Consider the following 17,094-nt stretch of genomic DNA (forward strand, 5'->3'; position numbering starts at 1 on the left):
ATATAAATTGAACATATTTTTCGAATAATCGCGACAAATTTTTTGCAGCTCTACTTTAAATTATTTAAAACATTGTTTTAATGGCTTAATTAAAATGTAATAATTAAAAAAGGATGTCTAAGCAAAACTTTAGAAATGTAATAATTTTTTGCATGTGAAATATGATTTATTTTTTGCAGAATATGTGTGGTCTCTTTTTTTCTGGATTTTATGTTTTTTTTGGGATTGAATACATATTTATTACATAAACTGTGGTAATCAAATAAAAATTATAAAACGTCTTTTGATTAACCTTTTAAAACAATCAAGTGGAATTTTTTCAGAAACTTTAGAGTTTAAATTTAAACATGAATTTTAAAAAAGGTGATTTAAAAATATATAAAAATAATAAAATAAAAATGGTAATATAATAATATTTTTTAACATTTATTCTCATTACTTTAAGTGGATTTTACTGTACAATATATATTTCTGTCATAATTTGTTCAACTTAAACCAAACTTGGGCTCTTTGTAATTAAGAGCTTTGAGTTTCTGCTAATTTTTCAGTTGCTTCAAATTTAAATATCAGTCTTTCTGCAGTTTAATATTCACAGAGTGTAGCTCTACTTTTGCATTTATGGCCTAAAATTATGGCCTGTTATTTTGTCTTTCTCAGTCTAATTTCATAGTTAGCATTTTTATGTATACTATATATATATATAAAAACCTGACAGACAAAACAAAATTTACCAAAAAACAGGATGAACTACCACTTTAAATAAATTCTGCAACTAAATGAGCTAAAACTAGATACATTAAATTTAGATTAAAAGATTAAATTAAAACTAAACTTTACAAAAATTACAACATGATTGGAAACTATGGACAGTATCGTAGTACTCTTGTGGTACTCTTGTGAAGTGCGTCGACGACTGACATGGAAGAAAATAAATGTTGAAATCGTTTTTTTTTTCTTTATGCACAAAAAGTATTCTTGTAGCTAAATAAAATTAAGGAACCACTGATGTCACATGGATGTGGTAGTTGCATTGCTGTCTATGCAGAATCAGAAAGCTCTCGGATTTAATCAAAAATATCTTAATTTGTGTTCCGAAGATGAACAAAGGTTTTGGAGGTTAGGAACGACGTGAGGGTGAGTAATGACAGAATCTCAATTTTGGGTGAACTATCGCAGAAAGTCTGGCTCTGGTTGGTGGTACAACAATAGACTCTGCACATCTACACATTTAAAAAGTAGCAAAAATAAATGGAGGCATTAAAAAGTCATAGAGTTAGCTTCATATAACAAAAAGAAAAAGCTATAAATGAATAAACATTGCTAAAAGTCGACCTCTGAGACATTAAAGTTGCAGGAACACCCATTAATCTATTAGTGACACATTGGTGACTTGACTAACACAAATCACATTTAGCAATTTAGCAGTTTCATAATGCCAGTGCAACCCCTGGATGAGTCAATTCATAAGAGGTCAGGACTGATCAATCTGATTACTTGAAAATCAAAACATTTTAAGAGCTGCCCACGCAGAGGAACTCTGATGTTTATCTCAATGACTGAATACCCGCAGCGATGTGGCCAAGATGCATTAGTGAGACAACAGCGTCCAGAGACAACCTAATCAAAAACAGCGCTCTGAAAATCATTTCCAACAGATGACAGGATCAAAGGGCAATAAACGATCAATGACACTCTGCAAGATCCAAGCCATTCGTTTAAGTAAAGAACCATCTCCTTAAAAATAAGGCAGTATATACATACAGAAGGGCTGCTTTCCTCTATTGAATCAAACTAGTTACTTTTCTATTAAGCAACCAGTATGAAAGAGAGGCAGATATTCTGTAACCTCTGTAACCAAAGGACACGTCCTTGAGGCAAACAAGTAATCATTCCACACCCTCAGTTTTCCTTCATCGCATAATGGCCTTAATGTGGTAAACAGGAGCGAGGGACTTACACGCTTGCTTTTTACAGGCTGAGGGAACTCAAAAGATGTGCACCACTCGAGTCACCAAGAAGGTGAAATCATTTTGTCTTCTTATTGACGTCTAAGCCACGTTTGCTCTAAAACGTTCGCAGTGTCCTTTTGATTTTAGATCAAAGCTAACATCAGGAATCTGTTTATAAGAGCTGGAAGAGAGCAATGCACGCAATAGAGAGCTAAACTGACGCCAAATAATGTCATTTACTTTGTCATGTACCAAGTAAACACAGGAGGATCTTGTATTTGGCAGTTGTTTTTTTAGCACTGGAGCTAGCGCAGTTTAAAGCAACCATGTCAACAGTGCTGAGCAAACAAAAAGAAATTAAAACCACAATGGAAAGAAAAGGACGTGGGAATGTTCTTTGTGCAAAGCACTTACAGTATCATTCAGTTTAACTTCCTGAGGTCCAAAGTAAATTTACACACATTTCCACAGGACAATCAAAGAATGCTTACAAAGCTTTCTCTCAAAAACAGAAGTTCATATGTTAGATCAAACAAGCTATAAACTTTGGCAAACTACTAAAAAAAAAAGGTTGAATTAACTTTTTTATACAGAATTTTTCAATATGGGACTTTAACATTAACACAGCAAATTCTAAGTATGAACATTTGTAATAGTGACTTTTTCCCTGTTGAAAAAAACATATGCTGGTTAGGTAGGTTTTGATGCTGGTTTTAGCTGGTTTAAGCTGGCCCTTATGTTTTCTGACCTTAGATGCATTGAAACTGTTGTAAGCTGATCCTTAGCTGGTTTATGCTGATCCTTAGCAGGAAGGACCAGTTTAGGACCAGCATAAACCACCTAAGGACCAGCATAAACCAGCTAAAACCAGCATCCCAGCATCAAAACCTACCTAACCAGCCTATGCTGTTTTTTCAACAGGGTTCTTAAAGAGCAGGTCATATAGTTTTTTAGTTTTTTTAAAGTGTCCTAATATTGTGTTGGAGTCCCCTACAACAGGTTTAAATGCATCTAAGGCTAGAAAACATTGTCATTTTCTCAGGATATACACTTATACATAGTCATTTGTCAATGATTTCGAAACTGTTCGTTTGAAGAAGCTTTAAGCGTAAATTTCTGTAAACCCCTCGCTTCTATAAGCCACAAGCCTACTCTGCTCTAATTGGTCAGCTGGCAAAGTCTGTTGTGATTGGCACAGAGAGGAGTACTTGAGTAAGTTAGCGAGTGCTACCATCTGTGTTGCCAAGTCCACGGTTGTTTTTGATGTCCGCAGGTTGAAGCGACCCCAAAAACGTCATAAAACATAAACGTCCTACAAAAAGCATGTATTTTAGACGGAAGACGATTTTTAATGTGGGACCCCCTAGAAACGCGGTTGGGCTAGTTTTGTGTAGCAACTGGGTGAGTTTTGTTGTAAAAACCTGGCAACCCCAACTTTTACATAAAACAATATAGTGCTCCAATCCGTTCCAATAAGGTCATATTTATCCCTTGCAATGCGAATTTACCAGGGAAACCTTGACAAAAGCGTGTATTTTACACTTTGGATAGCAAATTTTTAACTAGTTTTGTGTAGCAATTGGGTGAGTTTTGTTGTGAAAACCTGGCAACCTCAACTTTGACATAAAACAACATAGTGCTCCGATCCGTTCCAATAAGGTCATATTTAGCCCTTGCAATGCGAATTTACCAGGGAAACCTTGACAAAAGCGTGTATTTTACACCCTGGATAGCAAATTTTTAACTAGTTTTGTGTAGCAATTGGGTGAGTTTTGTTGTGAAAACCTGGCAACCCGCACCTTTACATAAAACAATATAGTTCTCCAATCCGTTCCAATAAGGTCATATTTAGCCCCTGCAATGCGAATTTACCAGGGGAACTCCGATATATTTTATACCCTGGATTGCAATTTTTAACGGGGACCCCCTTGAAACGCGCTTGGACTAGTTTTCTGTAGCAATTGAGCAGGTTTGGTAGTGAAAACCTGGCAACCCGCACCTTTACATAAAACAATATAGTTCTCCAATCCGTTCCAATAAGGTCATATTTAGCCCCTGCAATGCGAATTTACCAGGGGAACTCCGACATATTTTATACCCTGGATTGCAATTTTTAACGGGGACCCCCTTGAAACGCGCTTGGACTAGTTTTCTGTAGCAATTGAGCAGGTTTGGTAGTGAAAACCTGGCAACCCGCACCTTTACATAAAACAATATAGTGCTCCAATCCATTCCAATAAGGTCATATTTAGTCCCTGCAATGTGAATTTATCAGGGGAACCCTGACAAAAGCATGTATTTTACACCCCTGAACGCGATTTTTAACGGGGGACCCCCTAGAAATGCGGTTGGGCTAGTTTTGTGTAGCAATTGGATGGGTTTTGTTGTGAAAACCTGGCAACCCGCACCTTTACGTAAAACAATATAGTGCTCCAATCCGTTCTTAAAATAATGACCTAAAAACATTTTGTTTAACACTTATGCAAGAAAAGTGTGCCCACAGCTAAAGTTTAGCTGCTAAACTGTAAACACATTAACATGTTAGCTGAGTGCTAACGTGACTAACCGATGAAACAACACAGTTTGTAAACCAAAATATGTCTAAGTTACATAGTTTATAATTAAACGAAGTAATTCGAACATGACAGTCTACATTAATCGACTCATTCTTATCAGAACTATTTCAGTAAGACAGTAATATCATGGTTTACCTGGAAACGTAAAGCTGCGCTAGGTATACATCACATAATAGCACAAAAAAATTGAAATTTCAAGCACTCAATTGAAAATGTCTGTTCAATTGATGTTTAAGCATTTATTAAAATTAATCTCTGTTTATTTCTCTCTTGCTGTCAGCAAGGACTTATTCCTTTGACTCCCTCTCCTCCTCTCTCTGTATGACTCTTATATCCTCAGGCCCTGCTTGTTTTCTACAAGTGAGAAACTACACAAGAAAACAAGACTGACAAACAATGTGCAGATGGTCCGACTGAAGCAGAACCTCCCCAACCAGATCATATAGCCATAGGCCAATGTTTCTCAAACCAGTGTCCATGTAAAATAGCCAGAGGGTCTTAAGTAAAAGTCCTGAATTTTGAGTAACAATCTCACCGAAAAACTATGGCAAGAGTTTGCCGTGAAATACTCTATTCTAGCAAAGCTAACAGTGAGAGAACTATGCACATTTGCTCTTCTTTCTTTCTCTCTGTCATCTGTGTGAGTGTTTGGAAAAACAGAGATAGACAAACACCTGAAGTTATGTCATTATGAAAGCAGCCAGTTAGACAGAAATAAACTGTCTAGCAGATGGCTGAGCCTGTCAAGAAAGCGTGTGGAAGTGAAAGTGAAGACTGAAACTGAGAAATACACAACTGGCTGAGGATTTCCTCAAAAGGTACCTTAAACCAAAACATTTCATTCTCTTTCCTTAAAAAAAAAATCAACTAAAAATAACATGACGAAATATAATCAGTTCTCATAATCTAGCAAATATTCAATTTAGAAGGTTTAACAAAGCAAAATAAAAAAAAAAATGTACATACCCCCTAATGTACATACACATACAGCCTTGAGTTTTAACATCTTTGCAAATTTATTAAAAATAAAAAATTCCACTGCATAAGTATTCATACCCTTACCTGGGACAGTTGAAATTTAGCTCAGGAGCATTCATATCGCTTGTAGATGTTAATACACTTCGAGTCAAGTTAACCTGTGGCAAATTCAATTGAATGGGTATGATTTGGAAAGGCACACATGCTGTAATAAAAGGTCTAATAGCTGAAAATGCATATCGGAGCAAAAACCAAGAGACAAGATTGCACCAAGCCACAGATCTGGGGAAGAGTTCAGAAAAAATTCTGCTGCATTGAAGGTTCACAAAAGAATGTAGTCTCCGTTACCCATAATAGAAGAAGTTTGAAACAACCACAACTCTTCCTAGAACTCCTTCCCTTCTGGCCAAACTGAGCAATTGGTGGAGAAGGGTCTTGGTCTAGTTGAGCTCCATTATCATATATGCAGATGGGAGAAACTTACAGAATGTTTTAGGGAAACCAGGAACTGCTCATCATGTAAAGCTCAATGCACCAAAATATTGAGATGGCCTTAACTGAATCCCAGTTCGGAGCATTCAGAACCTCAGACTGGGTAGAAGGTTCACCTTCCAACAGGACAATGACCCGAAGCATACAGCAAAAGTGGCTTATAGACAACTCTGTGAATGTCCTTGAGTGGCAAAAGCCACAGCCCGGACTTGAACCCAGTCAAACATTACTGGAGAAGCCTGAAAATGTCTACCAGACCCCATCTATCTGATAGAGCTTGAGAGGTGAAGAGGCGAGGTGAAGAATGGCAGATAATTGCCAAATGTTGATGTGCAAATCTTGCTGCATCATAGCAAAAAAGACTTGAGGTTGTAGGTGCTTCAATTAAGTACTAAGTTAAGGGTATGGATACTTATGCAATGTACTTATTTCAGTTTTATTTTTTAATACATTTATGAAGGTGTGACAATTCACTTTTGCTTTGTCATTATGGTGTATGGAGTGTAGACTGATGTGGAAAAAATATATACAAAACAGTTTAAGGCAGCAACTTAACAAAACGTGAAGAAATAAAGAGGAATGAATACTTTTGCAAGACACTATAGTTGGGATTTAAAAAAAGTTTTGCTGTAAATTTTTTAAATCTTACCTGATGGGCCAGGATGTAGATGTTGTGGCCGACATCCTTAGGTCTGATCTGATCTAATGTTTCTTGATCAATCTCACTCTCTTCTTCTTGAACGTAAGCCTCCTTGATCACGTCAACCTATAGATGTGGCACCAAAACATCACTTTACTTTAATTATGGCTGAAAACATAAATGAGACAATCTAAACTATATTCATACTATTTTACAATACTGATACCAGTTCATTGGGTCTCATCTTGTACAAAATCTTCTCTGCATTTTCGCTATCATGACGACTCTCCATTATAGCCAGAAGTAGTTTAGATGCATTGTTCTGATTATAAAGAAAAAAACATTTTTAAATTAAATTACTGTGAAGTAAAGCATACTCACATATTTTCCTCTTGGAGCTAAATCTGCAGATGTTTTTACATGGCAAATCAAAAATTTGCAATGCCTCAGAACATTTTGTTATCTGTAAAATTGTATTACACATCAATAGCTTTTTTATTCAAACTACGTGAGTGACTGCACCTTCAGCTCGAGCACAAGGTCAAGTCTGTTCTTCCCCAGTGGATCAATTGGATTCACAATGAGAGCGATGATGATGTCAATGCCGTTTGACTCATGCCTGGCTATGCATGACTGCGGAGGAGGGAATACACAATTTATGATCCCAAACTAAGTCTTAGACATGTGTTAAAGACTTATTTTTGCATTAGCATTAATACAGTTAGAAATACGTTCAGAAATAATATCAAAAATAAAACTTTTCTTTAATGTGGAAACAGATTTGTACCCATTTTTCATCAAGGCTGATGACTTTCAATACCTGGTTCTCATAGCCTAGCTGTATATTATAGTTTTTACATTTCGGATAGCTTTTATTTTCAGATTTCCAGCTTTCATTTTAGGTTTTAGCAATTATTTATGAACTTTCGTCATTTTTTATTTTATTTCACCTTTGTTCCTGCAATTTTTAATTCGTTTCAGACAGCAATAACAACACTGTGTTAGAATTAAATAATATTCATGATCTAGGATTTAACTTTATTATTTCAAAAAGATTTTGGCATAATCATTAATAAAGGTAGAAATAAGTTCAGATATGATGCAAAATCCCAAATGATTATTATTCTTTTTCTTTTCTTTTTTTGGTTAATGTGAAAACAGATTTGTACCTTTTTGTGTTTCAATGCCTGGTTCTTGTAGCCTGCCTCTAATATTATAGTATTTTTAAGGATAGATATATATCTAAATATACACTACCGTTCAAAAGTTTGGGGTCAGTAAGACTTGTAATAGTCTTTAAAGAAGTCTCTTATGCTCATCAAGGCTGCATTTATTTAATTAAAAATACAGAAAAAAAACTGTAATATTGCAAAATGTTTTTACAATATAAAATAATGTTTTTTTATATTAACACACTTTAAAATAGAATTTATTCCTGTGATGAAAAGCTGAATTTTTATCAGCTGTTACTCCAGTCTTAAGTGTCACATGATCCTTCAGAAATCATTCTAATATGCTGATTTATTATTAGAATGATCAATGTTGGATAATATCAACAGTTGTGCTGCCAAATATTTTTTGGAACCTGTGATTTTTTTTTTTCAGGATTCTGTCATGAATAACAAGTTTAAAAAATACAGTGTTTATTCAAAATATAAATTTTTTATAATAACGTAAATTATTAACTTTTAATAAACTTTTAATTATTAACTTAAAACATCCTTGGTGAATAAAAGTATTAATTTCTTAAAAAAAAAAAAAAAAAAACGAAACAATAAAAATGTACTGACCCCAAACTTTTGAACGGTAGTGTATATCTCAAGTTTTTATTTTAAGTTTTTGCAATTATTTATGTTCTTTTGCCATTTTTAATTATTTTAAATATATATATTTAGTGTTAATTTTCACTTGTATTAGTTTTAATCATTTCAGTACTTCAACTTCACCTTACTTTATTTAATTTCATTTTAGGTTTAAGTTTTTCATCTAATTATATCTTATTTTATTTCACATTTATTGTCATTTTTAATAGTTTTAGACTAAAATCACAGCACTTTATGGGAGCAAACTAATATTCATGACTATAAGTTATGCACTTTATTAGGTTGACAAGATTTTTGGATAATCATTAAAAAAGCTAGAAATAAGTACAAAAATGTTACCAAATCCAACACTTGGACTCGGTAACACTTCACAATAACAGCATATGAATAATCATGTACTAGTACATAAACGTAATACTACTTGAACTAATGACGACTTAAAGCATATTAATCAAGAGTTAACTATAACTATGACACACATCATCTGAATTTATATGTGAATAACAACAACCTTGACATGTCTGTAAGCTAACACTTTGGGGTAAGTTTTCTCACATGAATTCTTATGACTCATGTCACAGTTTAGGTTAGCTCTTAATTTAGTACATGCCTCAACTCATCATAACCTTATATTAAATAATACTTAATTCAGGTATTAGTACATGATTATTCATGCACTATTAGAGTAAAGCATTACCCTTGGATTAATTTCTCCATGTGAAAAGTTTTGTCCCCATTTTCCAAAGACGATGACGTTTCAATACCTGGTTTTCGTGGCAAGGACCCTGGCAGTACTCAGTGATGGTCTCTAGTGTCTGTATGACCAGGTCCACATTCCTCTCATTAATGTAAAGCCCCAGCAGCCCCAGTCCTCCTGTCGTACTGCCACAGATACAGTCAAGAAACTGTAGCGTCTCACACACCAGGTTATAATTGGTTTTGTTGTTCTGATCTCGCAGAAAGCTCTGTATACAAGAGAACAGAAAGATTTGGACTAACAACACAAGTCAAGTCCTGAGTGGCAGTAATTGGTATCTCTATTCAGACAGACTCGTCCAGACTAGGTCGGGGGTCTCTTGAGATTTTGATCTGCACAGCCAAAATTTTTACTTTTCAAACATCAAGGTGCTTTTTTCTTCTCACAGTGAAAAAAACACTTATTTAGAGCTCTCTGATTTTCAGACGTCACTGGATTTCACTTCTAAGCACACCATGTACTATTTCACAATCTGGTGTTCAACACAAGTAATAGGCTACAATGATTCACAGCCAAAACAAACTACAGCTGAACAAAACCAGAGCAGTAAAAATGATCTGAGTCACCTGCAAGTCCCTGTTATGATTTTCACAGAGCAGCTGAAGGAAGCGCAGGATGGGTTTCATGATGGTGATGGCCTGGCTCATCTGGGTCTCCTCCACCACCTCCTCCATACCGTCCACTCCCGATCCCATCGAATCCATCTCGGGGTCCACATCCCGGCGAAAGGTGCTGTAAGCTTTGGAGGTGACAGAGGAAGCGTCTTTGAGCTGACCTCGAATGTCTTCTCTAAGGTGCAAGGAGTCTCGAACTATATAAGAGAGAAGAGAACTTGAGATTATTAAATTGTTATTTATAGTTCTTACAGGTTTAGTGTTCTTTTAGTATCATTTACATACTTTTAGAGCTGGCTTGACACAAATTTCACGACTCGATTCTGATTCAATATTGATTATTTTGGATATACACTACAAAATTATATACACATTTAAAAGTACGATTTTTTTTTAAAAGTCTCTTCTGCTCACCAGGCCTGCCTTTATTTGATCCAAAGCACAGCAAAAGCACTAATATTGTGAAATATTTTTACAATTTAAAATAACTGCTTTCTATCTGAATATATTTTAAAAATGGAATTTATTCCTGTGATCAAAGCTAAATTTTCATTTATCATTACTCCAGTCTTCACACTGCAAAAATGCTTTTCTTACTTAGATTTTTTTGTCTTGTTTTCAGCCAAAATATCTAAACATTTTTAAATCAAGAAGGATTTTCTTGACGAGTAAAAATTGTTTTCTTGTTTTCAGAAAAAAAACTAGTTAAAATTAAGTGAGTTTTTGCTTATAACAAGCAAAATAATCTGCCATTGGGGTAAGCAAAAAAAAATAAAAAAAAATTCTTATTTCAAACAGAAAGGGAGATTATTTTTCTTACCCCATTGGCAGATTATTTGGCTTTTTTCAAGCAAAAACACACTTAATTTTAATTTTTTATTTGTTTTTTCTGAAAACATGAAAATGATTTTTACTAGTTTAGAAAATCCCTCTTGATTTAAGAATTTTTACATATTTGGACAAAAATCTAAGTAGGAAAAGCATTTTTTGCAGTGCAGTGTCACATGATCCTTCAGGAATCATTATAATATGCTGATTTGCTGCTCAAGAAACACTTTTATTACATTAATATTATCAACATTTAAAACAGTTGAGTACATTTTCTTCAGGATTCTTTAATGAAAGATCAGCATTTATCTAAAATTTTGTAACATTATACACTATGCCATTCAAAAGCCTGGAGTCAGGGTTTTTTTTTGGAAGAAATTATAGAAATTAATACTTTTATTTAGCAAAGGATGCTTTAAATAGACAAAGGTGATGATAAATACAACAGATTTCTATTTGAGGTAAATGCTGCTCTTCTGAACTTTCTATTCGTCAAAGAAACCTCTACTCAGCGGTTCAACATAATAATAAAATAATAAAAAAAACAAGTAAAAAATCACTATTGTTTCTTAAAAATAAGAATTTAAATTTTTTTAATTTTTTCCCAGTCCTACTATACTATCATTTTTATTAGCTTTTAAAAATCTTTTTTATTTTTAGTTTTAATGTTTTTTCCAGTTTTAGTAATTTTGGTACTTCTGTATGAGATGCCAACTTTTACTAATGAACATTTGCAGTACATTATTAAAATTCAATTGAAATTCTCAGTGTTATCCATACTAGTTACTATAGGTATTGCTGATTAAAAAAAAAATAATGGTTGCAAGCCTCAAAGCAACACAAAGCATTCTTGAATGAATCAGTGTGATTTATAGAGTCGCTTAGGCAAATGATTCAGTGTGGATTGCCTAACAAATCAATATTTCTGAATGAATCAGCTGAGCAAATGATTCACCAGGTGTGTTCTAGAATGAATCACTGTTTCCAAAACATCAGTTGAGGGAATGAATCAGCCATTCACTCATAAACAGTCACTTGTTGCCATTGAAAGCCCCATACTGATTGACTGACATCATGAATATTTAGAGATCATGTTCCCCTCAATGTTTATAGTAATCAACTTCCTCTATTATTTTCCTTCAATAAATCACACATTTTCTGACAATACACAGACTGAGTTCTCTACAGCATGTTAGAGAATTAATATATGTGACCCTGGACCACAAAACCAGTCTTAAGTAGCATGAGTATATTTGTATAGCCAAAAATACACCGTATGGGTCAAAATTATCAATTTTTTTGTAGATTTCCTACCATAAATATCAAAACTTAATTTTTGTTTAGTAATATGCATTGCTAAGAACTTCATTTGGACAACTTTAAAGGCAATTTAAAAATTTTTTTTTGCACTCTCAGATTGTTAAATAGATGTATCTTGACCAAATATTGTTCTATCCTAACAAACCATACAACAATGGAAAGCTTATTTATTAATTTAGAAAATGACCCTTATGACTGGTTTTGTGGTCTAGAGTCACATATACTGATTCAAAGTCATTCACAGCAAGTTGTAGGTACTGATATCAAGAGAATACATTTTTGATTGTATATACAAAACTTGGCTGTCAACAACATTTCTCTTAATTAGTCGATCATGTCTTGCACACTCCACCATTGGACAAACTTGAAATATTGTTTCTCTCTATGAAAAGTGTTATCAAAGGCCTGCTGTTAAGAAGCAGTGTTCTTTTTAAGGTGCCAGCGACCCCTCACATGATGCAGCAGTTGAAATAAGGACAGATGCTATTCATATGCCCGATTGTCTCTTCATTTACTCTGCCTCAGGTCAGAACTGCACTCACATGAGCAGCTATGCATTAAGGCACACTTGTTTGTGATAAACGGGCTATTCAGAGGACCAACGACATACTTCTAGTTCAGACGTATGTCATTAGAGAGTCTAGGTCGGGTTTTTTAGGATTAAGCATGATAAAGCAGAACATTGCAATTAGGACACGTCTCTATTTTCAGCGAGAGACAGAACGAGTGATTTCTAACGGTTTATTTTTAGGCTTTAAGACATCACACCTGGTTTGCGGTCTTTTGGGGCCTTCCTTTGTTGGAGATGTATTTCCAGAGTTAGTCAAAATAGGATCATTTTATTTTTCAGCTACTTCACTTGTAGTCTAGAAAGAGCATGATGTGTAAATGCAGCATCTTAGTCCACACTACTGTATAGTTGTCTTTATTAATCTCCTGGAGCAGTGTAGAGTACTTTCATGACGGATGGATGCACGTTTTTGGGCTTAAAAATCTCAACACCCACATACTCAACACCATTGGAAGAGCCAGGACTTTTTTTTAATATAACTCCGATTGTATTCGTTTGAAAGAAGCAAGTCATATATACATAGGATGGCTAAAGAATCATGGGGTAATTTGAATTTTTGGGAGAACTATTGAAAAATTTTTAGCTACATAACCTCCAAAGAAACATTTCTGAGTCAATCTAACCAAGAAATGGCTGGGTCACATTCCAAAATTAAAAAAAAGAAATGAAATTATATTTTGCATAAATATTTTTATCACCCATCATGACTTTTGTTCTTTACAATGACGTTTTAGTGGCACGTAAAAAAATCTTTTAAAAATCTGAGATTAAAGTCATATTTCGAAATACTGCGTAAATGAAATCGAAATACTATGTGAAAAAAGTCAAAATATTTCGAGAATAAAGTCAAAATGTTTTGAGAATTTAAATCGCAGAAATTAAAGTTCTAATATTTTGAGAGTATAGTCTATATTGCTCATACAAAGGCCCAAGCTTGTGGAAACAGCCTAATATCAAGAATATGATATTTATTAACAGACTGAACAGAAACAACTTTTTATTCAGTTCACACACCAAACAGACATTCCTTATTTAACCTTTTTTAATACAGTACAACTATATGTGGGATTATTAGCTAAAATCATACCTTGTGTCATACTCGCAGGGACAGTATGCTTGGAAATAATATTTCATAATTTCGACTTTATTCTCGTAATTTAGACTTTATTCTCAAAATATTTAGACTATATTCACATTGTATTTCGACTTTATCCCAAAATATTTCGACTTTATTCTCGTAATTTTAATTTTATTCTCAAAATATTTCGACTATATTCACATAGTATTTCGACTTTATCCCAAAATATTTAGACTTTATTCTCGTAATTTTTCGACTTTAGATTCTCATAGTATATCAACTTTATTCTCATAATTTTAACTTTATTCTCAACATATTTTGACTTTATTCTCGTAATTTTAACTTTATTCTCAAAATATTGACTATTCTCGTAGCATTTCGACTTTATTCTCGTAATTTTAACTTTTTTCTTAACATATTTTGACCTTATTCTCGTAATTTTAACTTTATTCTCAACATATTTTGACTATATTCACATAGTATTTCGACTTTATCCCAAAATATTTCGACTTTATTCTCATAGTATTTCAACTTTATACTCGTAATTTTAATTTTACTCTGAAAATATTTTGACTATTCTCGTAGCATTTCGACATTATTCTCGTAATTTTAACTTTATTCTCAAAATATTTAGACTATATTCACATAGTATTTCGATTTTATCACAAAATATTTTGACTTTATTCTCGTAATTTTTCGACTTTATTCTCATAGTATTTCAACTTTATTCTCATAATTTTAACTTTATTCTCAAAATATTTTGACTATTCTCGTAGCATTTCGACTTTATTCTCGTAATTTTAACTTTATTCTCAACATATTTTGACTATATTCACATAGTATTTCGACTTTATCCCAAAATATTTAGACTTTATTCTCAGAATTTTTCGACTTTATTCTCATAGTATTTCAACTTTATTCTCGTAGTATTTCAACTTTATTTTTGTAATTTCAACTTTATTCTCAACATATTTTGACTTTAGTCTTGTAGCATTTCGACTTTATTCTCATAATATTTCGACTTTATTCTCATAATTTTTCGACCTTATTCTCGTAATTTTTCGACTTTATTCTCGTGATTTTTTTTTACCTTATTCTCATAGTTATTATGACTTTATTCTCGTAATCTTAGATTCGTTTTGACACTACAAAAGTGACACTATAACGCCGTTGTAGTTTTGTTTTCTCATTACTAAAATGAAAGGCTTGATTTCCTTATGCAAAATATTATTGTTTTTTTAAGGGTAAAATATCACTTGAAATTTCTTTACAGTTTTCATAACAGTCACCATTCCATGTTCTTCTAAATGAAACCTGAGAAAGTAAATGCATACCTTTTTTATGTCTGATTCCAGAGCCCTCGCCCTCCTCCTCTCTCTTCCTGCAGCTGAGCTCAAACATGTTGACTGACACACTGGAGCGGATCTCTTTCTGTGCCAGCTCCATTCGATCATAGAAGACCTTGAAGAACTTCTCAGACTTCTTCTGCTTGTGCAGCTGATTGTAGAAGGAGTTCTAAAGGGAGACATGGCAGGAAATTACATTACCTGATTCTTATTAATGTCCTGTTGTGCATGTGGTGTGACCTGTTTATATGAAAACTCCTGAACAGATTGGAGATTAATTAATTTTCTTCTTTTGCCTAAATATCATACTTAGATATCAGAGGCTACAGAAGATAGTTTAGTTTCCTAAAAGACAAAATAAATTCAATTTGATCTCTAAATTTAAAAGGTTTCACCCCCGTCTCTTAATGCATGTTTTTTCCTTGTGTGAGAAGATGGATCTCAAAATCATACAGTCGTTGGAAAGGGTTCATATACACAAAAATGCTGAAAACAAAAGAATTTGTGGGACCTGAAGGACTTTTCTAAAGGACAGCAGGCAGTTTAACTGTTCAGGACAAACAACAGACTAATGAACAACTATCACTAAACAGAAAAACACAGCTGTGGATCATTCAGGTAACAACATACTATTAAGAATCAAGGGAATGTAAACTTTTGAATGGGGTAATTTTTATAAATTATTATTTTCTTTTGTGGACTATATGTAAACATTTTATGTGAAATATCTTATTCAGGCCAGTACTAAATTAACAACAACATGCATTTGGTAAAATAATTTCTGAAAGGGGGATGTAAACTTATGGCCTCAACTGTACCTGAATCTGTGTATTTCCTCCTCTCAGGAGTGCGATCCCCAGTAAAATGCTCTCTTCAAAGATACGGTCAGTCTTAGTGCTGACGATGAGGTCGACGACCAGCTCGGAGGCCCCAACATTGTCCAGTGCACACTGGATGTCTACTAAGCTAGTGCCTGGCTTATCAGAGTCCTGTCCTGGAGAACCACCTATATGCAGATGTACACATACAGAACACCTGAGTCAGGCATGAGACGAGCAGATGTTGGTCGAACTTGATGGTCATTGTGAACCATACCTCCAGAGGAAGAACTGTTTCCGCTGCTGTACTCCAGGGCTTTGGTGTGGGGCTTGTAGTTGCCAAAGTAGTGTGTAAGGAGACTCTTCCTCAGTGCGTTACCCTGAGGAAATAAGAGAGGAAGGCAGTTGGGTCATCCTTAAAATAATGGTTGCATTAGGTCTTTTGATTTTTCAGTCATGAAAAACTTCTACAACTTAACATATAACTAAAAATTAGAAATGGTTTCAAACTATGTTTTGCATATTTAAAAAAACATAACTTACAGCTGCCTATTTAAGGTGACTGGAAAATAAATATACACAAAAGTGACTGTAAAGACATTTATGAATAACAAAAAAAAAAAAAAGTGTATTTTAAATAAATGCTGTTCTTTTGAACTTCCTATTCAAAGAATCCAGAAAAACACACTAAAGTACTGTTTTCAAGGACATTTCAAGACGTTTCACATTTTGAAGATCATGTGACATTTAAAACTTAATAAATGGCTGCTGAAAAAAATAACTTTAAAATATATTTTATAGAATTTTAGTATGCATATTTTATTTTAATTAAAATTTAAATGTTATTTTATATTTTAAAAGATATTTTATATAATTTTAGACTGCATATTTTATTTAAATTTTAAATTTTAATTTAATTTTAACTGTAATAATATTTTACAATATTACTCTGCATTTTTGATGTACTATAAGAGACTTCTTTCAATAATATTTTCAAATCGAAAAAATACAACCCTAGTTCTAGTAAAAAAAATACTGTTTTACTGCATTTTTGATCAACCCAATGTACCATATGAGACTTGTTTCAATAATATTTTACATCAAATAATATTTAAATCTAAAAAATATATTAATATCTATTTAAATGTGCCATTGATGTTACAATGTTAAAAATTTGTGTGACAGATTTTCATTTAAAAAAAATATGTAATTGTAATTAATTCTCAAAATTTCAACTTTATTCTCAAAATATTTGGACTTTATTGTCGTAATATTTTGACTTTATTGTTGTAATATTTCGACTT

The 17,094-nt window shown here is 33.3% G+C and overlaps 1 protein-coding gene across 1 annotated transcript in view; it reads right to left on the bottom strand.

Moving 5' to 3' along the window:
* The window catches only part of itpr2 (inositol 1,4,5-trisphosphate receptor, type 2), a 166,415-nt gene that overhangs the window by 37,488 nt on the left and 111,833 nt on the right, over positions 1-17,094 (bottom strand). Inside the window, exons 43-50 of the mRNA XM_073850186.1 lie at positions 16,068-16,170; positions 15,791-15,978; positions 14,961-15,141; positions 9,782-10,026; positions 9,223-9,423; positions 7,158-7,268; positions 6,862-6,957; positions 6,645-6,761 (exon numbers count right to left, since the gene is read on the bottom strand). Of these exons, the coding sequence (XP_073706287.1) occupies positions 6,645-6,761; positions 6,862-6,957; positions 7,158-7,268; positions 9,223-9,423; positions 9,782-10,026; positions 14,961-15,141; positions 15,791-15,978; positions 16,068-16,170 (1,242 nt within the window). The remainder of the gene's footprint in view (positions 1-6,644; positions 6,762-6,861; positions 6,958-7,157; positions 7,269-9,222; positions 9,424-9,781; positions 10,027-14,960; positions 15,142-15,790; positions 15,979-16,067; positions 16,171-17,094) is intronic.

Source organism: Garra rufa, chromosome 11, assembly GCF_049309525.1.
Source record: "Garra rufa chromosome 11, GarRuf1.0, whole genome shotgun sequence".
Classification (NCBI taxonomy): domain Eukaryota; kingdom Metazoa; phylum Chordata; class Actinopteri; order Cypriniformes; family Cyprinidae; genus Garra; species Garra rufa.